At 36.4% G+C, this 25,433-nt stretch overlaps 1 protein-coding gene across 2 annotated transcripts; it reads left to right on the forward strand.

Annotated features, from left to right (window-relative positions):
* Positions 1-215: 215 nt before the first annotated feature.
* Positions 216-25,433, forward strand: SLCO4C1 (solute carrier organic anion transporter family member 4C1). Of its 2 annotated transcripts, none has more exons than XM_032441382.1 (14): positions 216-642; positions 5,437-5,700; positions 11,463-11,657; positions 13,954-14,050; positions 14,345-14,466; positions 15,353-15,468; positions 15,770-15,914; positions 17,597-17,792; positions 18,431-18,584; positions 20,341-20,528; positions 22,543-22,607; positions 23,541-23,678; positions 24,716-24,843; positions 24,986-25,067. In XM_032441382.1, exons 1-13 carry the CDS (start codon positions 417-419, stop codon positions 24,838-24,840), a joined length of 2,031 nt encoding a protein of 676 aa, XP_032297273.1. In that variant the 5' UTR covers positions 216-416; the 3' UTR covers positions 24,841-24,843; positions 24,986-25,067. The 2 variants fall into 2 exon arrangements, with proteins under 2 accessions (XP_032297273.1, XP_015704962.1); XM_015849476.2 differs by having other exon boundaries at positions 231-642; positions 24,716-24,819; positions 24,986-25,433.

A 25,433-nucleotide genomic window follows, 5' to 3' on the forward strand; every position in this document is an offset into this window, starting at 1 on the left:
GAGCCCAGCCCGAGCCGCGCCCCGGGTTCACGGCCCGGCTTAGCGCTTAGCTCTCAGCTCCCAGCTCCCAGCTCCGCGCGCCGCCTCACGGTGCTCCCCGTCCTTCAGGGACAGCGCGGCGGGCAACGGACGGAGCCCCCGCGGGACGGGGCGGGACTGGGCCGCCGCCTCGCGTGCTGCTGCTGGCAACGGCCGCCGGGCAGATCCCGTCCGGGAGGCAGCAACTACCGACGTGAGGCTGTGGGGGGCGGCAGTGAGCCCGGGGCACAGCACCGAGCGGCCCGCGCAGGGCAGGGCAGGGCGCGGCCCCCGCCCCGGGAGGAGGGGAAGGCACCGCTACCTGCCCCCCGGCGGGGCGGGCCGCCCTCCCGGTATTTGGGGGAGCGTTGCGGCCCGGGGCAGGACTCAGCGGTGCGATGAAGGGCGACGACGGTATCGAGAATGTGGCGTTCGAGCCCCCTACCCCTGACTTCGGTCGGCGACGTGCGAGCCCTGCCGGGGCAGGTGCCGCTGCCGAGGCTTCGTCGGTGGCGGCCGAGGAGGGGCCCTGCGGCTGGGGTCGTTGCACCCCTGAGGTTCTGCAGCTCTGCAACAACCCGAAGGGCTACCTGACTGCCTACAGCATGCTGGCTATCTTCCAAGGTAACCCGCCCCGCCGCAGGTGCTTCCCTTCCCCGGATCGGCGGGGAGCAGGGCTGGGGCGGAAGCCGGGAGAGGCGGTGCATCAGCTCCCCGAGGTGCCGGGGTCCGATCGTGATGCTGAGCGGTGGGGAAGTGAACGCCCGACGACTGAATGGGGAAGCTGACCGTACAGTGTTACTCAACATACTTGACTCTGTTCTTATTTTTCTTTCCTCCTTTTTATTTCCGTCAACCTCTGAGTACCACTGAGTCCATGATCCTATCAGCTCTTGACTACTGTATGTCTTCCCAGTCATTCACAGGGAAGTAATGTTCTTAACAGGCTGAAACTTAGCAAATTGCCTATGTACACTGATAGACAAAACTGGAGTGCACTACCTGTGTGCTTTGTTACCTGCCTGCTAATTAATAAAAATCCCTTGGCATGGCTGCGTGGGACCTTGGGTGTTTAGGATGGCTTTCATAAATGAGATTTTTCTTCTGTGGATCCCAGTCAGTCTGCCACCCAGCTAGCAGCTCGGCTTTTTGGGAAGGTGATGTTTAGCTTGCTTTTACTTTGTTATTTAGTTCAGGTGTGCTCATCCATCCTTTTTGTATTTGGGAACAAGACTTGTTGGGCCTTCAGTGAGCTTTAGGCTTAGCAAGTTGGAATGACAGCTGAGGGGAAAAGGTAGTGTTGGCATACCAAATTTGTAAACCTGAGGCTAGTAAAGCTGAGATCTTAATCTGTCCAATAGAACCATTTGATTCATATACTACAGAACCCTTGAACTTTATTGGAATAGCTGGAAAAGAAGGTTGCGTCTCTTGGGGGGGGGGGGAAAAAAGCTATAAATATGTGCAACACTAATGAGCTTTGAGGCACTTGATGTGTGCAGGTCCTTTGCTGAGACAGCAAGTAGCCAGTACTGAAGGCAAACAGGACATAAATGTGAATTTTCCTGTGTGGAGTCAAGTGGAAGTAACCAGGATGGTCTTGAGAAAGCTGAGCTGGGGACACTCATAAATTACAGAGCTGCCTGTTGCTCATATATGTTGCTCAAGTGTCTCTCAGGGCTTTATCAGATTTTGATTTCAGCTTGCTCTGAATCTAGTCTTTCCTTAGCATATGTATTTTGGGTTAGAAAAGAAGCATTTAGAGAATTTGGGGCAGAAGCAGCTTTTGTTTGCCAGTATTTGAATGGCTGTGCTATTGTTGGTAGGGCCAGGAGGTGGTTGTAGTTACAGTTGTCACTCCATAGCTCAAATTTTTTTCTCTAACAGTAAAGAGAAAGGGAAGAGTGGAAAGACTTATTACAGAATGGACTGCAGTGGTAACTGAATTGTCAAAGACTTGAGAAGAATAGGGGTAGGAAACTAAAAATGGCCTGAAACTATAATTGAAAAGTTTCAGGTTATGCTGTACTGAAGAGCATCTTTACTTCTTCCAGCACTTCAATTTGTTAAAACAGTGTTTCTTAAAATTTAGTTAGTGCTAACTGTTTGCTTGGCTGAATGAATTTCTATATGACTTGAATTTGATCTCTTACTAGTAATAGGTTTGGTCATAAAGCCCGTGTCTCTTAAGAATCTCTTAATATGCTGTATGGTGTTCTTTAGTGCATATATCTTAGCTTTGTTACTTAACTAGAGATATGGCAGACCTCGGAGGGTTACTCGTCTTATCTAGTCTAGATTTTGGGGCTTAATGTAAGCAAGCTCTGAACTTTCTTTGAAAGCTAATGAAAGTTTGGTAACTATAGACTCTGTGGTGTGCTTAAAGATGTGCTATCTGGACTTTTCTGCAAATAAAAAAAAGGATATTGGTCACTGGGGACTGATACTGTAACTTCTTTTCAGATGCAGAGAATAAGAATTAACTGACAAGAAATTCAGTGTAATATGTTACACTTTGCAGAAATGTTCTGGTGCTGCAGTTGAAGGGTTTAGGTATCTTCAAAATCCTACTTAGTGTTGCTGAAGTATTATTTTACTTTGTATTTGAATTATTTCATTTATCCTCCAAATTATGGAAATAATCACCAAGGATGATAAAATGTATCTACAAGATAATTTAGTGCTAATGTACCTCTAGTTTATGCCCTGGTGTGCTGAAGAATAGTGGAGTAATCTTTAACACTCTTATATTTACAGACAGAGTGAACACAGTAGGGGTAGTTTCCCGGCAGTGTGTGCGTAACCAAAGGCATCTATTTTTAGGTTACTTTCTCCTAGTAGCAGCTGATTTCCTGTATTTCAGCTTCTTGGAAGATTTGAGGTGAAATTTAAGTCTTCATTTCTGTCTGTTTTTGTTTCAAGTACAGGTAAAACCTGTATTTCCAGTATAGAAAACTCTTCTTTGCGTAGAACGCGCTTACATGACTAATGCCTGATTTCTGTATGGCACTTGAATTGCATAAATATGACCACATCTTGTAATACAGTAACTTGATATGCTACAGTTCATATTTGCAGTAGTAAGCAAGGTAAAAGTTATCTCACTTTTTTGAACACAAGATAGATTGTTTATTGCTTATGTCAGTAGTGTTTCTTTTAACAAATGATTGGATCTAGTCTTTGAAACTGTTCCGGGCTAATCTGGCTGAACACTTAAGTTAACATGAATACTTCATACCCTCATTAGTTTTGTCCCTGGAAAGACCTTTTATTTTAATTTAATTTGGTATTTGCAAACCATCGCCTTAAATACGTGATATATAGAACACCTGTTAAGAACTTTTTGGTAAATGGATAAGGGAAAAATGCACTTCTTTCCTTCTTATTTTGTTGGAGCAAATGACATTCGTTTATGAGTAATTTGGATTTTGTGCATCAGTTCACACTGTACTTAAGCTTCTAACTTATGTGGGAAAACAGTCAAGTTTTGGATGAGATCAGTTAAAACATAATTTCTTTTCTAGTATTCAACTGCTGAGATGCCCTTGTTTTTCAGATAGATCAGCTAGGTTCCTCCTTTCCTGAAGAGACCTTAGTGGTTAATCACTAAATGATGAGATACTGGAGAAATTAAGCTGCTATTCATTACATCTGCATTTTCACAGATGAATCTAATTATCCAGTAGAATTGCATTCATAGTTGTTTTTTTTTTTGTTTGTTTGTTTTTGTTTGTTTTTTTAATGGATGTAAATTAAAATTAACTGGTAAACTACAAGCAATGGACAATGTCTTCTTATTCAGTAATCAACTTGTAGAGTAGTTCACCTCCTTCATGTGAATATTTTAAAGCTGTAGCAAGTGTTCATAGTGCTCTGCAAGTAGGAGAACTTGTTTGTTCATTCCTTCATGCTACTATTGTTCTTTGGTCACTGCTCCTCTAGGGAGAAAGAATTAAGCTGCCAAAGAATTAAATAATGACATTGAGGCACACCTGAATACTGCTGTTTGTCTGGTATAAGTTTGCGTGTAGTGGCTGAAGTGACAGGTGAAATTATTATCTTTAATGAAGTGACAGTAGTAGGGTAATCAAGATTGTGACAAAAGGTAAAGTAATGGTGGGAATTCTTCTGGTTAAAAACCCAGCTGGTTAATCAGTGTTTTTTTGATATGTTGTAGGCTGTAAGAAGGTCTGCTGAAGTTGAGCTTTGTGTAGTTGCATCTCTTGATAGTTTTCAACAATCTTAAATCCATTGCTGTCCCCAGCCATTAGTCCTCCAGTGCTGTTCCTGGAATGGCAGGAGAGAATCATGTTTGAGTTCTTAGAAACAGGAGGGATAACAGTAGGGCTTGTGCTGTAAGAGGTGCTCACAGACTTTTGATCTCATTTGCCTCTGTGATTGGGAGACCTCCTAACATTTTCCTACAGTATTTGTTTTATTACAGGCATGGTTTAGAGTATTGTGTAGTTAGTTGACAATATTATGAAGCATAGTTACATGTCTGACTAGTAGCAGAATGTTATTTTTGAGGCAGCTATAGTAAATGTATGGGCATTTAACTACTTCCTCATACAGAAGCAGAATACATGTCTGGATAAGAAATTTAGTCTAGTACTAATAACCAGCTTGCACTGGAAACCACAGCTAATGTAACTTATGCTTTTGGCTGTGTTTGTTTATTTATTTATTTGTTTTTTGTACTTCATTTTTGTCACTGCCTAAGCATAGCAGCTTTTTGTGAGGCCTTTGTTTTTCCAGGTCATTTCATACTTCTACATGAAAGAAAAAGATTCAGAGGGCAAACATTTTTGTCAGTTACAAGTAAATCACTTCAGTTGCTCTGAAACAGGTGCAATGTCTTTAAATCTTTATCTATATTTTTAATGTTATAGGTTAAGATGTCTGTTCAAAAGCCTTATATATTTCTTCTGTGGTGACAGGGAGTAAATAGTATCTATTTGATATGCATATTTAGAATATGTATCTAGTATTAAATAACTCTGTTCAATCTTAGTGAAGTTTGTGATTTGCATGAGAATACAAACTACTTTATTTTATTTTTTTTGAAACTGAAATACATTTTGTTTGAAATCTGCAATTCAAACTGAGTTTGTAATCTTAATAACATTAGCAGACCAAAGGGTATGATATTTTGCTGTACTGAGTACCTGAGTGTTAAATCTTTCGCCACAGGACAGAGCAAAACTGTATAGATTCTGTGCAGCTTGGCTGGCTGTAGGTTGGCAACACATGAATCCAGTATATGCTTGGATTTAATAGTTAATAAATAACTTAAAATGTAGCTTTGTTAACATATTAATTGTTAGCTTTCCGCTAGATGATGTTAAGTTTGTCTTTTCAATCCCATGAAATTAAGTATCTTTTATTAATTATATTTCTGTTTTTGTTTTCTTGTAGGCATTGTGGTAAATGGCCTGATAAACATCAGTATCACAACAATTGAGAAGCGTTATGAGTTGAGCAGCTCCCTTGCTGGCTTGATATCTGCAAGCTATGACATTTCTTTTTGTGTATTGTCACTCTTTGTATCTTTCTTTGGAGAAAGACTGCACAAACCACGATGTTTGGCTTTCTCGGCTTTTATGCTAGGATTGGGCTCACTTGTATTTTCCTTACCACACTTCAGTAGTGGAAAATATCATTATGGAGCTAAAGTTGAAGGTAAGTTTATTCTTCTGAGAATATAGTTTTGTTTTTCATTATTCTTTGTTGCAACTTGGTGCAACTCTTAATTTGGGGCAGCCTAGTTAATTTTTGTTGATGGTTTTTGTTGGTATTCATGAATGCAATCAAAATTCACTCAGAGTAAAAAAGGATCTGCATTGTTACTGATGAATAAGTACCAGGTTAGGTCAGTGATGGGGAATAAATGTCAAAGGAATGCTGTGAGACTTACTGTCTGTTGAAAGGTTGCTACAAGTTCTAATTCTGCTAGATTTTGAATTATTATATACTGTAGAGGTATGTTTAATTAATTTTGTTTAATTTAATTAATTAAGTTTAATTAATATTAAACTATTAAATAAATTAAACTATTAAATAAATATTAATAAGTTTAATAAATTAAGTTTAATTAATTTAATTAATTAAGAAGTTTCACTAGGTTTGTCCAAAATGCTGATTAAACTTGTGGTGTTGATGTTTTGTGGGTTGATTTTTTTTTTTTTGTATGTTTGCTTGTTTAAGTAAAGAAGAAACATGCAATACTGAACTGTGTGGAACAAAGCAGTATTGAAATTGTGGCAGTATCCAACTTGGATGTCTTATAGAACTTTCCTCATAACTCAAGACTTTGAGTGCTGTGTATTTAATGCCATCTGCTAGTGGCACACCTGTGAGCAACAGGGAAACATACAGATATTTTAAAGAAGGATGACTTAATTTTTCATGGTTATCTTAATTGTTATTGCATTGCTTAAGCAAATTTCTTTAGTGACTAAGTATATTAATATGTTAACTAAAAAACTCAGTAGCTATTAAGCAATCTGGTGGAATGTTCTCAGACTTCCAGCTGCTGGTTCCCATTTATATTTTTCAAGTGTTAATCACATGATGCCACATGCTTCCATGAGCTGTCAAGATGTTGACTATTAGTTGAATAACTTAAGTAAATTACTGTTCCCCATTGAATAAATGAGGGCCTGAGGCAGAAGTTAATCTAGCTTTTAACTGAATAGAGCCAAATGAAAAAGTTTCAACAGATGATTACACATTAAGCTTGTTGTTGCTATAAGGGTTACATGCTTCTGGCTATACTACATACTCAATTCTTTGCAATTAATATTTATTACTCTCAAAACTCTCCAGTATGTAAGGGAAGCTGAACTCAATCTAAAGGAAGTTCTGACTTGTTTGTAGCTTTGTTTTCTTTTGCAATGAGATACTGGCAGCACAAGAGTGTTGAAGGAAGATAGCAAACTATTGCAGCTGGTTTCTTACCCTTACTGCCAGTTTTGATTGGTATCTGCGTCTGTTCCTGTTTTGTCAGTACATCTGCCATTTCATCTGCTAGTGAAGATGCTGTAGGAGTTGATGCCTTATTAGGGCTTGTATGGAATTTTGAAATCCAGAAGCTGTGTAGAAAGCTTCATGTGTTGTGTGTGCTTTTTTCCTCGTGGCCCTGTAAAACTAACTGAATTCATACTTCTTTCTTGACAGTTGTAGTGCAAATACTTGTGCTGTGACAATGAGCAGGTTTAAGGGTCTAAGCTGACTTTAACAAAACACTTTTGAAGACAAATGGCTATAGAATTCAGGAATACACATATTATGGCAGACTCAAAGCAATTTACAGGTATTGTACATCAGTGGCATCCTTTCACAGTGAAGTTAACCAGAGTACGTGATTTTATCGGATGTCTGGTTTGGCTCGTTCTGATTATGAAGTATCTCAGCTACGCATTTAGTTGTAAAACTTAATAGCACCACACACACCCCCAAAGCTTTTCTTGTTGCTTATCATTTGGAAGAGAATTTTGAAGACAGCATATTGGGAATGAACTCAATTTATGAGTGCAACTTAGAAGTTTTGCAGTCTATTTTTTGTTAACACCTACTTGGTACTTTGCACCACCTAGTTTTTTACTTGATTATTTCTGTTAATCTATTTGTAAATACATTGAGCTTCACCCAGACTATGACATTAAAGCACAGTTCAGTATAACGTTTCTTGACCACCAGGTAAATTAATTTATTACCTAATCTAAGAATTAAAGTCCTATAGAGTTCCTGGAAGTTACTTTTTTATCCTGAGGTGTCTGTGTACTTCTTTGTAGGATAGCATGTTTACTTACTCAGAACTATTCCGTTGAAAATATTTTTGTAATATCACTGTGTAAAAATAGCTAAATCAGTGTCTTACTTAATGAGTAGCTAACCAACAGACTGTCTGTTTACAAAAAAAAAAAAACCAACAAAACAAAAAACCCTCAAAAAAACAACCACTAAAACACTTTGGTCTTGTCTCCAAAAATTCTTGAAACTCAAAACTGTGATGTAGGTATCATCTGTTTTGTTATGATGACATGTTTAGGATCTTTAAATTGTCATAGTGTCTTCTGAACTAGCTCAGATATTTGGAGTCAGGAGCTCCATCTAGTGGGGTTTTTTATAATTCAACAATTATTTGATTACTGAGAGTGTTCAGAAGGCTGTAAAAAAAAAAACAAAAAAACCCACACACATTTGAAATGGTGTTATAAGCAACGTATCTCTTGCTTATAACAAGAGATTATTATTATATTTATATAATAATAAATATATAAATATATAATAAATATATATATATATTTATATATAATATAATAATATTATTATTATTATAGTCTTAATTCCTATTGAAGTGACTAAGTTTGTACAAGGTGACTTTCATGCAAAATGGAAAATGTAGATCCTCGCTTTGCAGAGGGATGAATCTTACCGTGAGAGTAGTCAAGCACTGGAAAACGTAACTGGACAGTCTCTGTCCTTAGGGCTCCTGAACAGCTTCTGAGCTGAGTTCTGAACAGTTTAATGTGGTGTCAGGGTTGACACTGGGTTGGGAGGCTAGAGTAAACAACCTCCAGATGTCTCCAGCAACCTGAATTATTCCATAGAACCCTTATTTTTTAATTATATATATATATATAAAATCCCTTCTGTTATGTATCTTTAGAAAAAGAAATATTTTGCTTATTGACAAATTTCTACTATTTAAGTGCATGTGGTGTGGTTTAACATAAATGAAAATGGGCAATAATCGGTCTGTTTTCCTGGTACTTAAAGAGAACAAATTAAACAGTGAAGGAGACGCATTTAAAATGTGTAAGAAGGCTATGGAATGAGTTGAATGTGTGAGATGCCAGCCTCTAATTTGACTGTTTTCTTTCTTTACCATTGGCATGCCTGTGGATTTCCTGTTGGTTTTCTTCTCTGAACAGACCATCAGATAAGTCAGATAACGGATAGAGCTACTGTTCTTTACACAATTCTGGTATATTTCTCTATACAACTTATATATTACAGAGTTACAGAACATCTGTTCATAGAAACTAAGAATTTGTCCCAGAATTCTTAATATTCCTTGAAACAATCTTCCCCATGCAAAACCTACAGGACAGGCAAATTTTTTTAAGCTTAAGAGGGAACAGAAACCAATCTATTCTTTTATTTCTTCACATCTCATTTTTTAAAGTACTAAAAAAGTAAAATCCTACACAAAAAAAGCCAGCCACATCCAGTGTGAGATGTGAGTAAAGCTAGTCTTGACCTGTGTTATTTCTAATTAAAGTAATTGCTAAAGCATGTCACAGCTCTGCCTTCTTGGCTAGCATGCTGCATTAGCATTAAGTCTTTGGGAATACTTATCCTTTGCATAACTTGGATTCAGATAGGCATGTTGAGGTAAAGAATGGAAAGAGGTATGTAATTACTGACTATTTGAGATAATATTGTCATTAAAGCAGTTCTGCCCTTCAAACAATTAATCCAGTGGTTTTCAGAAGGAAGAACAAAATAAAAGGTGGATAGAATTGGTTAGTCACCCATCTAAACTTCTACCAGAGCTTGGCTTATCTCATGTTAGACTTTTGTGATCATGTAAAGCCAGTGCTTTCTTTCCCATAGAGATCATAAGACTGTGGAACTAATCCAGGTTAGATTTAAGCTGTGGTGCACTACCAGACTATTTGACTGTTCAAGACCTAATACTAGTAGGAGAAGAGGGGGATGATTAGAATTGCTGAAGAAAAGGTAGTAAGTTGTCATTTGATGACAATTTTGACCCTGGATTAAACTAGTCTTGTCATAGTTTGTTTCATTACTGAATACTCTTTAGAGAATGTTTCTTGAAATGGAATATGGAGTCCATGACTCCAGTCAGTAAGTGCATGTATGTTTGCTTAGCTAAAAATCAGTAAGTCTAGTGGGTGATGCAAAGAAAAGGATGATAGGTATATTAAACTATATGTACGAATTAAATAAGTAGTTAAATGCTGGTTTAGACTTGCCTAATTAGCATTTAAATAACTGTAGATAATCTCTATATGCTGTGTGCAAATGTGTATGTTAGCAGAAAGTAGTAGGATATGCTGTCTTGCAATAGATAACTTTAGATGCTGTGCATATAAACAGTAAAAAGTTAACTGGATGTAAGACCTCAGTATTGATCTTTTCTACAGACAAATTGTAAAGAAAATAGGTTGACAATAAGTGGAAAATACACTTTAGGGTCTTTTGAGAATATTAGAACATACCACATGTGGCTTCAGTGAAACACTAAAATGAGGCTTGTTCCTGATGGAAAAGATTTAAAATGTTATTAACTCCCGTTGAAGTGAATATTTAATGATTCAGCATTGGCTACTTGGTGTGCAATAGCACTGGTGTACCTGATATGTGGTACATGACAACTCTACTCCTGCTATGGAGCTGCTGCTTCTGTAGAAAGGAACGATAAAAGCCAAGAATGCATTTATGACAATGTTGGTCAGCCTTCTATTTTTTATTTTTTTATTTTTAAAAAAAGCTGAGTGGCAGGATTTTTTTCATGTGTTATGTTTTGTGAGCCCAAAGCATTTGTCAGTGAACTTACCTGACTCAGAAGTGGTTTTCATGTTTTCTCAGTATGGTTTGTTTTCACCAAAATGACGGGTTTATTTTTATCCTCAAGGTTGTACATTCTTCTGTGGAGAAGCTTGGAAAGAAAGAAACATGCTCTTCTTTTGATCTTGTCCGTTGGGATTGTCTGTTACTGAAAGTGTGGTGATAGGAAGGGGAAAGAAAAGAGAAAACATACTGTCTTCATGTCTTTTTTTTTTAATTCTCTCTCCACACACAGACATACAGGAGCAGAGCAGATGCATTCTGCTCTACTTCCTTGTTGTGGTGGTTTGTGTTGTAAAACTTCTGTGTGTGAGGGTGTTCTGTTTGTTTTGTTTATAACTCTGACTATGGCAGTTTGTTCTCTAGTAGTCTGACTTTCCTCTTGCTGTTCAGGCCACTGTGTTTCTCTGCTAAGAATGGAGGCTGTTGCTAGTGCTCCTCTGTAAGGCAAACCGAACTGAAGTGTCTGTTTCCTAGCAGAGCTCCCTAAACTGTTGAGTAACAATTTAACTTTTTTTGTGTGTGTGTGTACAGTTGGTCAAAAGGTTGAAATGTTTAATAAGGTTATTTCATCCATATTTTCTTATTGGTAAGGAAACAAAAGCCTGTTTTTGTTTGCGGTGATGATATTTCTGTAAGAGGGTATTATGTAACTGAGGGTTAGCACAGTAATGCATTGGACAGGGTAGGTGTGAAAACTAGAATGGAGCCTAGGTGTAACAGTAAGGAATGTATGCACTCGTAATATGTATACGTAGAATATATAAAAATGACATAAATGCATGTTCTTCAGTTGTGACGAGCTAGGTGATATGTCTTTAAAATTTTGTTTATATCCTCAGATACTTGTCAAATCTCAGGAGCCAGCTCTACTAATTCCACTTGCAGTGCCAGCACAAAGTCTTCACTTTTCAGTTATCTCTATATTTTTATACTGGGGCAGCTGCTGTTGGGAGTTGGAGGAACTCCACTATATACTTTGGGGACTGCTTTTATTGATGATTGTGTTCCAAAGCACAAATCTTCTCTTTATATAGGTAAGTTTTAAATCTGTTTATAATACATTGTCTGGGGAGACCACTGATTACAGTATCCAATGAATTGTTTTATGTATTGACCTCAGGCTCATCTTTCGTAATTGTTTGCTAATGTGCATAAAGTGCTGCTGTAAGTATAAAGTATTTTCAGTAGTAATTTTGCAGAGTACGAAACTTTGTGTCCCTCTCCTGCTGCTGTTTTGTCATCTCATTAACTGAAATTGGTTAATATAGCCTTCATATAAACATAAGCTCAGGCAAGATGTCTACTGCCAGTATCTGGCCCTTACCCATACCAATTAGCACTCTTACAGGTTGGCAGCCCTATGTATACAGGGGTTCTTATGAACATTGTGTGATCAGTGCAGTCTTCTAGGTACATACAAATATGGCACTTAAGCATACTATTGATATTTATTCCTGACTTATTTGAAAGTAAAGGGATTACATGGTAATGCAGATAATAGTTCTACAGATAGAAATCTAAAGAATAAAACTTCATAGTGTTTTTAATCTTTTCTCTTAGGGGGAAATCATTGAGGTCTTTATCTACTTGCATGCACCTCTTGCTTGACTGTTCCAGACAAGCCACCTCATCTTCTGCTAACAAATTGTCTAGTTATTTATGTTAAATAACAGACAGCTTTTAATTTTGTTTTTCTTTACTGTCAGTTAAGGCTTGCATGTTTTCTGAGGATAGTGAAATAAATAGAGCAGAGATAGTACTGTTAGTATGATTAGGGGTTCAATAAGGGTCCTGAAAACTCAGGAGAATCACGTCAAGAGATTAGTGTAGTGGCTTAAAGCATAATTGACAGCATGATAAACCTGATTCATTTGCAGTCCTTTGATACCTGCTGAATGTAGCAGAACAGTATATTCTACTTGATAAAATAAAAACTGGAGGAATTACAATGAGTGGACAGGTAGCTACATTAAGCCTGTAATATATATATATATATATATTTTAACGTTAATACACTGTATTGAAGATGAAAAATAAATTATATTTTTTGATACAAGAAGGCTTGTTCAAGGCAGGAAGAAAACAAACCACCCTTAAGTTGCTCTTAATGCCTATAAATAACTGCAGCACCTTAGTCTGGAAGTCAGTAATTCAGAAGCTGATATTTTCATTCTTTTTGAAAATGGGGATATTTTGTAAAGACTTCTTACCTTGCTCAGCTGAGGCATTTAAATCTAAAGCCACGGGACTTTTAAAAATTTCCAAATGATAATTTAAGCTGAATACTTTGCAGGAGGAAATAAGGATCTTAAAAGTTTGAAGTTCTGTAAGATGAATGTGAACTTAACTTAGATGGTTCCTATGAGCTTGTTGTTATAACTAAAATAGAGGTAAATTTAGGATTCATCGAATGCATGTTTATTCTAACTTTCTGGTCTGTCAGTGTTCTTTTCCACTTTCCCCTGCCACTATTTCTTGCTGTCTTAGGAGAATGAAGTCATGCAGATACTCATAAAACAGACACTGGAAAAATCCTAGAAGTTTAGATTCTTTAACATGGGTGAAAATCACAGATCTTTGGCAGTAAGGATGTATGTCTTATTTTGACAGCTTTAGTTTGTGAACAGTCTTTCAACTAGTAGTAGAGAGAGTTCTTCTGCCAATGATGTTAAGGTGCCACAGAAAGTGTCTGATACGCCAGAGAGACTATTGTGACATCAATAAAAGCTTGTACTAACACAAAAGGAATGTAGACTTAAGACTGCTCTTCAGTAGGATATTGTTACAACTACAGCTTTAGTGTTTTTTACCTAACTGCCAGAGGCTTGCATCAGGAATTTAAAGTGAGTCCTCCAGTGGCAGATATTCTTCCTGTCAGAAACTTGTAATGGAAACCTGTATTGTCATCTTGTCAATTAAAAAAGAAAAAAAAAGTCTGTACTCAATTGAAGATCAAAGTATGTAGGTTCTTAAAGACAGCATGCATATGTTTCTAGCAACTGATGCTTGTAATAACTGCAGTTAAGAAACTTCTATGCAAGGTAGCTTTTGATTGCAGGACAGGATGTGCTAAAGGTGGTCTAATGATGTACATAAATAGTGCAAGTGAAGTATTGATATGTTAAGCCTCCGAGATGTAGCTTTAGTGAGAGCTGCAAATTTCTGTGTTGAGGTAAAGGTATGAACATTTTCTCCTACACACTGTACCTTAAGTAATGATGCTGAAAGAAAGGGTTGAATTACAGAAACGATTTGGTCTAAAGTTGAGCTAAGGAATTTCCTTAAAAGGAACCTAAAAATAGATGGTAAATGATGTATTTTCTCTTCCAGGAATTGGCTATGCCATGTCATTGCTTGGGCCTGCTTTTGGCTATGTCTTAGGAGCACAGCTACTTAATATTTACATTGATATCAAGATCCCAGAAAGGCAAGATGAGTCTTCTAGTTTCTATTTTGATTGGCTAATAATTCTTATTAAAATCTTTGACTCTTCTTCACATGAGGAAGATAAATGGTGTGGGGTTTTTTTTGCATGAAAATACTGATCATGAGTGTGCTTTGTATTTTAACAGGTAAACAATACATTTCAATACACACAGAAAAGAAAGTGACAATGTTCAAGGACCTTTAGTCTCATCTATTTTTTAGAAAAAAGAATATTTCACTGACATCTGAAATCAGTGACTTGAGTTCATCAGTTCTTCCCAAATTATTTTTTCAGTGCACAGATGGACCGAGATGACCCACGCTGGCTTGGAGCATGGTGGATAGGATTCCTTGTATGCTTTTTTGCAATTTGGTTTCTGATAATACCATTTTCATGCTTTCCAAAATACTTGCCGGGTAATTTTTTTATTTGTTTTTTAAATTCTTTTCTTAAATGGGAATGAGAGCTACTTTGTAAGAGAGATCTCTTTCTATCTCCAGGATATAGAGAGCTGGGCTCAGAGGCTGATTTCTCTGATTCTTTTTTTCTCAGTTAACTGTGTAATAGTCCAAGCCTTATTGAAGTAAAACGGTATTTATTACTATTCAGCCTTTAAAACAAGGGGGATTAGGCAGGGGAAGGATCTTGAAAGTACTAGTGGAAAGAAAGATGTACAGTAGAATTGGAAACACGTAGAATATGGAAAATGATGGTCAGAATTTGAAAGATGCTTTCAACTTGGTGCACACAGAACTGTATTTAAGTAAAAATGCTTGCTTATCAACAGAAATCATAAGTAAGTCCTACTGACTGAACTCGTGCATTATTTTCTTTGACTGTTGCGTTAGAGCTATGGGTAGAATATGAATACAGGTATTGTGAAGCAGTCTTAAAAGAATGTCTTTAATACATTTTGTGCTCATTCAGATATTATCTAGTAGTTGCTTGGAAGAGCATCTGAAGAAACTTTCCATGACTTATGTTGAAAGAAAGGAAAAATGAAGTAGTGAACCGGGCAGAATGTAAGGATTATTAAAACAGAGAATGGACTAAGAATGTATAATTCTTATTATATCATTGCGAATCTCTTATTACAGCCAAGGCTATCAAAGGGAAGTATGATTCCTTCAGTTAAAGTTTTTTCACAGCAAGAAATTATTATCCTCTTGGTACAGGTCAATAGAGATATCCAATTAGTCTTATGGTAGAAAGGAAGCATTTATTGTAATACTTCTTCTTGCTTTAAGTCTTGAGCACTATTACTCAACATCTTTGTCAACAAATATTCCCTTTTTGCTGTAGGAACAGCAAAAATACAGGCAGAAAAAGTCTCTGAAACCCATAATGATGGAAGTGAGGCACTTGTTGAAACAAAGAATATTGGAAAAAGTTTTAAAGACTTTCCTATTGCTCTCCTGGTAAGAAAATGTAGAATTTACTAAAACTGATATATTCTGAGAATGAGATTCATTTTCAGGTGTTAAATGAATGTTTAGAGAGGTAATTCCATTCTCACAGTGTTATGACAGAAGATTACAGTGTCACTGAGAAATAAAGCATATTACATTTTTCTGATGCTTTTGATTGCTAACATGAACAGCATATTTGTGAAGTTCTGCGTGAAAGTGTCTGCTTGAAAATAAAGTGACATCTAGTTTATATGGTGATTGTGGAATGGTGAAATAAGGCTCAGGAAAATACACTAACTTTTCTCCACAGATTTTGTTGAAGAATCCCGTGCTTATGAGTCTAATACTAGCCAGTACCTCAGAAGCTTTAGTTGCCACTGGCTTTGCCACATTCCTACCAAAATTTATAGAAAATCAGTTTGGAATGACATCAAGTTATTCAGCAACTCTTGGAGGTAATGTGTTTTTTTTTGCTTTTTATTGTTTGTTTCTTTTTTAAATCTTTAACATTTTTACTGTGTTATAGCTGAGGTCTAATATAGTTTATCTTGTGTTGTCTAAGATTTTTGAGAAGTTGTTTGTATAAAAACAACTTCTTTATTTATTATTTTTTTTAAACAGCAGGAACATATTTTAAGCTGTTTATGCCTGCCTGTTTAAGAACCCGAGTTCTTAATTTACCAAGGGCGCAAAGTTGTTTGTATGTTCAGTAAATTTATAGTAAATTGGAATGAGAAATTTGTACACTGGTGACAATCTTATTCCTCTATTTTTGATGAGTGGAATTTAATTTTCTGTGTTTAAAATCTGCTAAAGGAGCATGAAGCTGTAGTCCCTCTTATTTCTGTTATAGGCAGAAGTAATAGGTAGAAAAAGGAAGGCTATGAAACTGATGGAAAAGCTGCACTAGGTAGGATTGCATGAGGAAGCCTGATGTAGTTTTTTTTTGTTGTTGTTTTTGTTTTTTTCCCAAGGAGAGCAGCCAGATCAAGGCAGACAAGCCAAGAGATACTTGCATTATGGCCAGCTTTGTAGTTCTGGAACGCCTTGCTAAAATACTTCAGCTACATAGTGCTGCAGTATAAGCATATGGTAGTTGAAGTTCTCTTTTTCCCCTAAGTCTCAATGACTTAGTCCTCTGGGTAATTCTAGACAGCTAGTGCTGTTATTATTTGGCATCATTGCTTCAGAGCAAAGTTATCAGCAAGTTTCCAGTAGAAATGCACTGGAATATATACTCAATTGTTAAACTGTCATCAGCAGTAATGAGGTGAAAAATTTTTAATTTAATTTTTCCCTGTTCTATCTATATTAATTTGAGTTTGATATTTGTAGCATTAATTAGATGTAGAGTTTTGAAGAAATGCCTATGGTCATGTTCAAAGCCGGACTTAAATGAACTAAGAGCAAGGTAGTCTTGAGTGTTACACTTTGAGCCTTTCACTGTGTGCATCTGTGTCTGTACAGCTCTGCAACTGTACCTCAAGTCTCTAAGAGTCCCATGTCAGTTCAAGTTATGCCTTTGAACTCTGTTTTATTGGAGTTTATATGAAAACCTTCAGTTATCTTTCTGAAGTTCTAATAGTGTGTAGAGGTAAATCTGTTTAGATTGTGACAGCAAAACTGACCTATCTAGGTCAGTGCTCTCTGAGAACTTTATTTTTTAGTTTCTGTAGATGCTTCATTGTATCTTTTTCTGTCTTCTGTACAACAGAGACCATGTTCTATTTTTTAAAAGTTCATAGTACAGATTTGGAATAAAGAACATAGATATGAAAAAATGCTGAGAAGCCATGGAGTAATATTTTCATAAAGCAGACTGGTGGTATTCCGAGATTCCTGCCCCAAATGAAGTTCCCCTAAGTAATCTTTGTTTGCTTTATTGAGCTTCAGTTTTGTACATCTATAGATTACCCTGTGAACCTGAACTTCTGGGAAGAATACAGATAATACAAAGGCAGAATAAATTGCTTTCACAGAAACTATTAAATGTTTTACTCTACATCATAGGATGTAACCCATATCTGTTATGATTTTATTTATTTATTTATTACGTAACATGAAATTGCTCTCTGAATTACTTCACTTACTATGTTTTGCATATCTGTATAATTGCTGCTTTCTTGTTTTCCTCTAGGGCTTGTATTAGTTCCAGCAGCAGCGCTGGGCCAAGTCATAAGTGGCATCTTGGTATCCAAGTACAAAATGGATTGCAAAAATATAATCAAGTTCATAATAGGCACTTGTTCAGTTGCCTTCCTGTTAAACACCACCTTTTTAGTTGCTAAATGTGGGAATGAACCTTTTGCTGGCGTTTCCGAAACATATAATGGGTAAATATATTTTGATGTATTTTTGGTGTTAATGTTTTAAAGTAAGAAAACTACATTATAGAGTACAGAATCTTAAAGTCATAATTTTACCTTGATGTATGAAAACAGAACAGTTTTACAAAACTCAAAACCTTGTTGTTGGGGTCTATGAAATAGATGATGAAGAAAACAATGATATATGTGCAGCTTCTCAGTTCTCTGAGCAGACAAGTCTGCTTGACTGAAGTTAAGTAGGAGGGTGCAGTTCCAGATGTAAGTGGTTACGTTAGTGACTTCTAATCTTGCTGCATTGTTTCTTAAAACTATAAATTAAAGAAATTGAAATGTGTATGTATGTGGGAGGGAGAAAAAAAATAAAAAAAAAAAAAAAAAAGCGGAATTGGATTGACATACAAATCTTTCTTTATCTGTTTCTAAATTGAAAAAATCTGTGGAAATAATAACACAAAATAACTACTTACAGAATAAATAAGAATTACTTCTAGAGTTGTGTCTACTAGAAATTGCTTTATTTTTGAGCAATTATGTGCATAAGTCTTATTGAACTAAATATTGAGACTTTTTCTCCTATGAATAATGTATGACTTATTTACGTGTCTGCTGTTTTTTAAATTAGTTTAAAACTATTATTATTTCAGAACAGGCATGCTACGTAACTTAACAGCACCATGCAATGCTAACTGCAGATGCTCCAGCTCCAGATACTACCCTGTCTGTGGCAGAGATGAAGTCCAGTACTTTTCTTCATGTTTTGCAGGATGTGCATCGTATAAACTTATTAACAAGAAAAAGGTGCTTCATAATATGCAAGTAGTTGACCTAACCTGTTTGTTTCATACAAAATACGTTCTGTGTGGAAAGTAAGGTCTCTAAAGTGATGGTTACTACAGGGAAATCTAATGTGAATTGGGAGCATTTACTTGTAAGTAGGGTGTATGCTGATATGTTTCTTATTTGCCTAGTGTCTTATTGCAAATGTTACTTATACTAGGCCTCCTACTGCTGAAAATTCAAAGCAAATCCAGGTTTGATATATTGAGTTGGACACAAAAGTAGAAATCAGCAGCTGCCTTGACATTAAGCTGCAGTTCTTACCCAGTATCTTAAAGCATCATGTAACGTTTATTTTATGCATGGCAGTCGGCTTCTGTGTGTTTGGAGAGTCAAGTCCTGGAAAATGATTTTTCTCTAGCATATTCTGAATGCCATGAATGTAGTAAGTCACAAAAGTGGCTGATTATTATCTGCTTTCAGCAAGGGAATGCTTGAGCAGGGCTGTGGGAGTGTAGGAAGAAAAGTCTTAAATGTAGGCAAGCTGAACTAGGGGACTGTCTGGGGACTTATATCAGAACAGGATGAGGGTGTTTTGACATTTTTTCAGTGGAAAGTTCAGATTTTGCTGTTATTTTTCTCTTGGGGGAAAAAAAAACAATACAACAACAACAAAACCTACTAGAATGAATATAAATAAAGAGCTTAAAACTATTCAATTTGATCACATCCTTAAAATAGCAGCCAAACATCAATTCTGTTCTGTCCTGCTTAAGTCTTCAAGAGTAGATTTCGTCTCTCTTCCTGTCAAGTGCAGCCTATGGTGAAAACCAGTTTGTTTATAGCAAAAAGTGTAAAGCCATGTGATATGGGACTTGCTGACAGCTCTGCAGAGAATGTGGACTCTTGCATTTATCCCAATTGTTCTGTTGCTATATTACTGTATTTGTACTACCAAACTTGAAGAAAAACTGGAGGAAACAGTGACATAAGTAGCTTTGAATCTGAAGAACAAACCTTATTTAAGAGACAGCATTTTTGTAATTAAAATTGCTTGGAGTAAAACTTTTTAATTGTATGGAAATAATCAGCAGCTTTGGTTAATAAACAAAGCAGCTACCAGTAGTTAACCTAATGAAAACAGCTTTTGAGAACCATGTTAGATATATTCTGCTCTAAGAACTGCTGCTTTTGGATATTCTTTCTTCTGTCATGAAACTTTTCTTGGCAAGAGAAACTAGTTTCATCTGGGGAAAGAAAGGAGCACTTCATCCAACCCCTGAAATTCTGTATGGTGTTAGGTTTCTTTTGAAGAGGTGATTTATATGAAGACAACATAGTTTCCAAAATAATGTGTTTTTAAAAAATCTTCAAAGATTTGTGATAGGATTTGAGTGTGAAAGACAGCTTTGCATTGTTTATTCTGCTGGTGTTTGTGTATAACATAGTGGTTTTTCATATCTGTGCCTCTGACTCTAGAATCTCTTTATTTTAAGCTTTTTCTGTTTGAACCTCAAAATTTTCTGCACACAAAATAGAGACTATCACTGTTTTTGATTACAAAACCTAATGTAATTATGGGTCAGGTGATCATTGGATTAGTCAAATTCTGAAAAATCAATTTTAAAAAATCAGGGTTACACTGTATGGTACTAAGGAAGTAGACTGCTTCCCACACTGTAAAGTCAAGGCTTTTTCTTGCATTCACTAGGGTGCAGACACACAATAACTACCATACTACGACATCTACTCAGTTTGTTTTATAAATTATTTGTAGACTTACCACAACTGTTCCTGTATTGGGAAGCCGAGGAGAGAAAACGTTTCAGAAGACTTTCACTTTGAAGCTGTATCTGGGAAATGTCCAACACGATGCAAAAATTTAACTTTATTTCTGATCTTTTTCTTTCTTGCTGTCATTTTTACATTTATGGCTGTTACTCCATCTACTGTGGCCGTTCTCAGGTATGTTTTCTGGGTGTTAGAGAAGGGTTACATTTAAGTGAAGACTCAGATCAGTGAAACCCTTTAATTTTGGAATGTAGTTTGGGTTCAACCTAATGTGCAAAGGGTTTCCTTTTGTGGTATTTTGTGCATAAAGCAGGCAGTACTTAAAGGAGAGATAGTTGTGCCACTGTTCGTTATCATTAAGTAGGTACTGTTTGAATCAGTAAAAATAATCTTTCCTTGTTGTAGAAAAAATAGAAGCACAAAGCTCACTGTTTCATGGCAGCATTCATTTGACTGCTGGGGTCAAAAGAGCAAGGAATAAATTTGCCATGTTGAATGTTTCTTTCATCCAAAAACTACTCTCTGTATGGCTAATTACAGGACTTCAAGTTGTACCAAGAAAATAACAATCAGTCATTATCCACTTAATTCTTATTCCTTCTGCCTCAGTTCAGTTCTGGCATGCAAAATTGTGTTTTGCCAGGAACTGTAGACTACCTTTGCTATCATATTAATTTTGTCATGTTGGGACTCTGTGGTAGTTAATATAAAATGTGACAGCATGTATGTGGCTGTTACTTGTTGTCTTGGCTGTCTTGCATGCAAACTTGATTTATTTTCCTTGGTGTGTGTGTGTGTGTGAAGGTAGAGATGTTTTACTCGATTTGACTTGTATTTCGAATATTTCACAGGAGAAAATGTATTTGTTCTGTAGACATACTTGCATTTCATATGTGATATGTGAAGAGAGGGCTAAGTGTGGTGGCTGTTAAATTTGGGTTTTTTTTTGTTTGTTTGGTTTTGTTTTTTTGCCAACTTTCTGGATAGTGGGGATGGGCAATGATACTGCAAAAGTAGTTTGAAATAGTCTCTGTTAAGGGGTGGTGTCCACCTGGCCTTAAGAGTTTGTCATGTTAGTCTGTGGGCATATCATTGTGAAATGCTGTGCAGTCTTCAGAACTGAGCTGACAATTTTATTTAGGTAATTTTGAATAATAACACTTTGAATTTGGAATCTTCATACTCTTAATCAGAAACTGTGAGATAATTTTTGAGTATTACAGAACAGTTCCAGTGATCATGAACAAATTTAAAGTGCTCAATCAATGTGAGTTAAAGTGCTTGAGAATATTCTAATATGTATCTCTTCAGCAAGCCTATTCTGTACACACTGAAATGTAAACCTGTGTGTTCATGACAGTATTCTAGTGCTAGGAAAAAAAAACAACAGCAACAACAAAAAAAAACATCTACACCATAAGACTGCTTGTTCTCCTACCTCTAATTGCCTTTATGGGTAGGGGAATGCTAACAGGTGGCTTCCACTGCTCATATTGGATGAAGTACTTCAATATATTTAGTACAGGTAAAGAAAACACTACAGAAACAAAATTGCATGAATGACATAGAGTAGGTTGCATTTAATATTTATATACTGTCTTTAAAATGTGATGAAGATGAAATAATTTGCACCTAGGGAAATATCTGAAAGCAATGGGTAGGAGGTAAATTCTTCTAGTGTTGCATAAGTACACTAATTTGTGAGATAGGCCAGAACTGATTCCCTGTAAAGTGGGACAATTACATATAAAGTTGTACTGTGTTGTGAGTGTTGTGCTGAAGCCATCTCTACTAATATATTGCTTCTTCAAGAATAATAGCTCAGGATAGCATACTAGCACTGTCCCTTAATCCTTGGTTGTTCTGTGTTGGGAGGGGGAAGGGGAGGAAATGTTTGACAGTATATCAAAGCACTGCTAGTAAGCTGGGATTTTACTTGTTCTCTTAAACATGGTTTGATGTACAATTACTTAATAACCCATAGGAGTTGTATCTATTCTTTTGTGAAAACAGCTGTTAAAATTCTTTACTTATTTGTTTTGTGCACTGGATTTCTAAAATTGTCTGCAGTTAGCAGGCTAAAATAATACAGTAAGATAAAGCTTCTTTAGTGAGAAGTATAGCTGGAAAAATAATCAGTTAAAAAAAAATAAAAAAACAACTGTTTTCTTGTAACTCTTCATTACAGATGTGTGCCAGATAAGCAGCGCTCATTTGCTCTTGGAGTGCAGTCAGTGTTTCTACGACTACTAGGTATAACACTCTTGCTGAAACTCCTGTCTCTGAATAACTTGCTTCTCTAAGACTATTTTCTAGACTTAATGATGCATTAAGAAACTTCCAGTGGGGCTTGTAGTAGTGTCTCCTTGGCTTAGGGAATACACTTGTTAGAAGGCAGGTGCTATCACAAGTCAAATTCTTCTCTGAATAGGTCATGTGTGTTCATGTTAGCTTTCCCTGCTGTCATAGGTAACTATAATTCTTCCTGCAAAAGGCACCCTCTCTCACTTCTCCCAGTACTGGAAAATGTTGTATTCTCCAGTGGAGATCCTATTTAGAAGCTATGGTATGGAAAACAGCTTCATGTATCTAACACATGAAGTTCTACAGTCACAAGAAGGTGACAGTCTTAACCAGTAAGGTTACTGCTGCATGTGCTGTTATATTTTTAAAGGGGACTTATGGAGTGTTCTTTTCCCTTTCAAATCCTTTTGGATTACTGAAACTATAAAATTACACATAAACTGTTAATTGTTCAGCCTTTATGTGGAAATTTACTATAATTCTAAATAGAAATAACTGGATAGGTAAATCAATTTCAATTTAAAAAAAAAAGTCACTAAATGTAGATATTCTCTGAACTGCTTGTTTTAAGGTCATTTTTTTGTCTTGGACACTGCAAGTGGTGTACATAATACAAGGCTGAGTCAAGGCTTAGTTGCTGGCGAGGTCTGTGTATAATGACTTAGTACTGCAGCCATTTTTTGAGATCATTTGTCTGTTAATGTGAGTGCTGTTTTGGCACACACATTGAAACGCCAGGAAGCCAGGTTATTCTACTAATGAAGTATAACAAAAATAAACATAATCTCAGGCAGAAATTAAGTAGGATATAACGCTAAGTGTTGTAGAAACCCTTCAAAAATTCTACTGTGTTGCTATGTTTTTTTTCTTTTGTTTTTTTAGGTACTGTTCCTGGACCAATTTTATTTGGTTTTGCAATAGATAGCAGTTGTTCTCTGTGGGATATCAATGAATGTAAAACTAAAGGAGCCTGTTGGGTTTATGACAATGAAAAAATGGCATATCTTTTGATGAGCATAAGTAAGTAACTTCATACTAAATACATTGATACACTGATCTTAGCTACCTTGACTACTGCATGGGAGCTTTTTTAACACAGCCTTAAACTATTTTTTGATTAGCAGTTAAGACAACAGCAATAACAATAAATTTTGTTCTTCCTAAATAATGAAAGCAAAATACTGGGAGAAGGAGCAAGATCCTAAGTGAGTGACTTTTAAGAATGGCCTAGAAGAGAAAACAATTCTTCTCTTCTGAATTTTGAGTGATTGGCATACATTTCAGTCTTACCTATTGTGGTTTGTTGATAGCTTAAGGTCTAAAGAACTTCTGTTATATTCCATTTCTTTTCATTCAGTTAACTTATGAATTCAGTTAACATCTCTGAATACTAGCAAAAAAATTTCCTAAATTCTTTAACAGGCAGTTACTTTTTGTGTGTGTAAGATGCACATATCTGGAGGAGGGAAGGCAGGCTGTGATTTTTAAAATGCAGTTGTCATACCTTCTAGTGGCTGTGATATGTAGAATGAATAAACTGCTAGTACTAATCTTCAAGCTGAAAAATCAGGAGTCACAACATGAAATGTCAGGATCTCTTGCATGTGGATGTATTTCAGTGGTAGAATATGATCCCATCCACACCACTCAGTGCCTTTGATGGATAAACTGAATGACCTTTTACAAGGTAACTGAGGGAGAATCCTTGTCATGACCAGTTCTAATTTGTGGCAAAGAGTACTGACACAACAAAGAACAGTAGTGAAGCAAGAAGTAAGGAAGACTTGCAATTCAGGCTATGATGTGGTGAAGAAATAAAGAACTGAAGTAAGAGTAGTAGCTGCTGATGCAGGCAAGAACCAGCAGGCAGATAAGCTCTCTAAAGTCAGTTGGAAGATTAGCTTTACTTGCTCTTTGAGTCAGTCTATTCTATTATGAATTTCAATATATTTAAAATCTGACAATGTTTCAATGTGTGAAACAATAAATGGCTGAAATACTCTTGTCTCACTATCAAAGGTGACTGCAACAAGGACTCTTCTATTCTTTGCATTTAGGTGCGGCGTGCAAAAGCATCACAGTCATCTTTGTGGTCATGGCAGTGTTTTTCTATAAGCCTCCACCACCAAGACCAGCTCTCCCACGAGAGGATTCAGAAATGGTATCTGCTATATGTGCATAAATTGGGAGCTATTTTCAAAACAAGCTAAGAGTAAACTCTGCTGTGTATATTTGAGAGAGACCATTAAATTTCTAGCCTCATTTTTAATATTTAATTTATAACTTGAATGAAACATGGTAGAATATTCTAATCTGTTCTTCCCCAGATTCCCCACCTCCCATGCTCCCTCCAAAAAAACCAAAACGACATAAGACCAACGCAACAGATAACCTGAACTGGAGACTGACTGTGAGCCATGTATGTGGAACCTGGTGCATTGAAGGATAAACTGTCAACGCTTAAGATGGGGATTATTTGAATGTGCGCTAGTATGTTAAATATGAATTTTGAGTGTAGATATACCCGGGGATGTGCAAGTATGAACGTGTTTTAAATATTTTTGCATGTTACTTTAATGGTGTATGTTCACATATAAGTATTTGTAGAGAACTGTAAACTATTATAAGAAGCTGCATTTGTGACAGCAAAATGTTATTTAAGTGCCTTAATATCTATTTGAAATCTGTATGGGAAGATGCTGTCAAGCTCCTTTCTTTAGGCATAATTTTTTTTTTTTCTATAAAACTTTGAAAATAAAATCTGCTTCCTTACAA

This window comes from Coturnix japonica, chromosome Z (assembly GCF_001577835.2).
Source record: "Coturnix japonica isolate 7356 chromosome Z, Coturnix japonica 2.1, whole genome shotgun sequence".
NCBI classification, from domain to species: domain Eukaryota; kingdom Metazoa; phylum Chordata; class Aves; order Galliformes; family Phasianidae; genus Coturnix; species Coturnix japonica.

Coding starts and splice junctions, on each gene's coding strand:
- SLCO4C1 (XM_015849476.2), top strand. CDS start 417: ATGAAGGGCGACGACGGTATCGAGAATGTGGCGTTCGAGCCCCCTACC. Junction 643..5,436: donor CATGCTGGCTATCTTCCAAG/GTAACCCGCCCC, acceptor GTTTTCTTGTAG/GCATTGTGGTAAATGGCCTG. Junction 14,051..14,344: donor GATATCAAGATCCCAGAAAG/GCAAGATGAGTC, acceptor TTATTTTTTCAG/TGCACAGATGGACCGAGATG.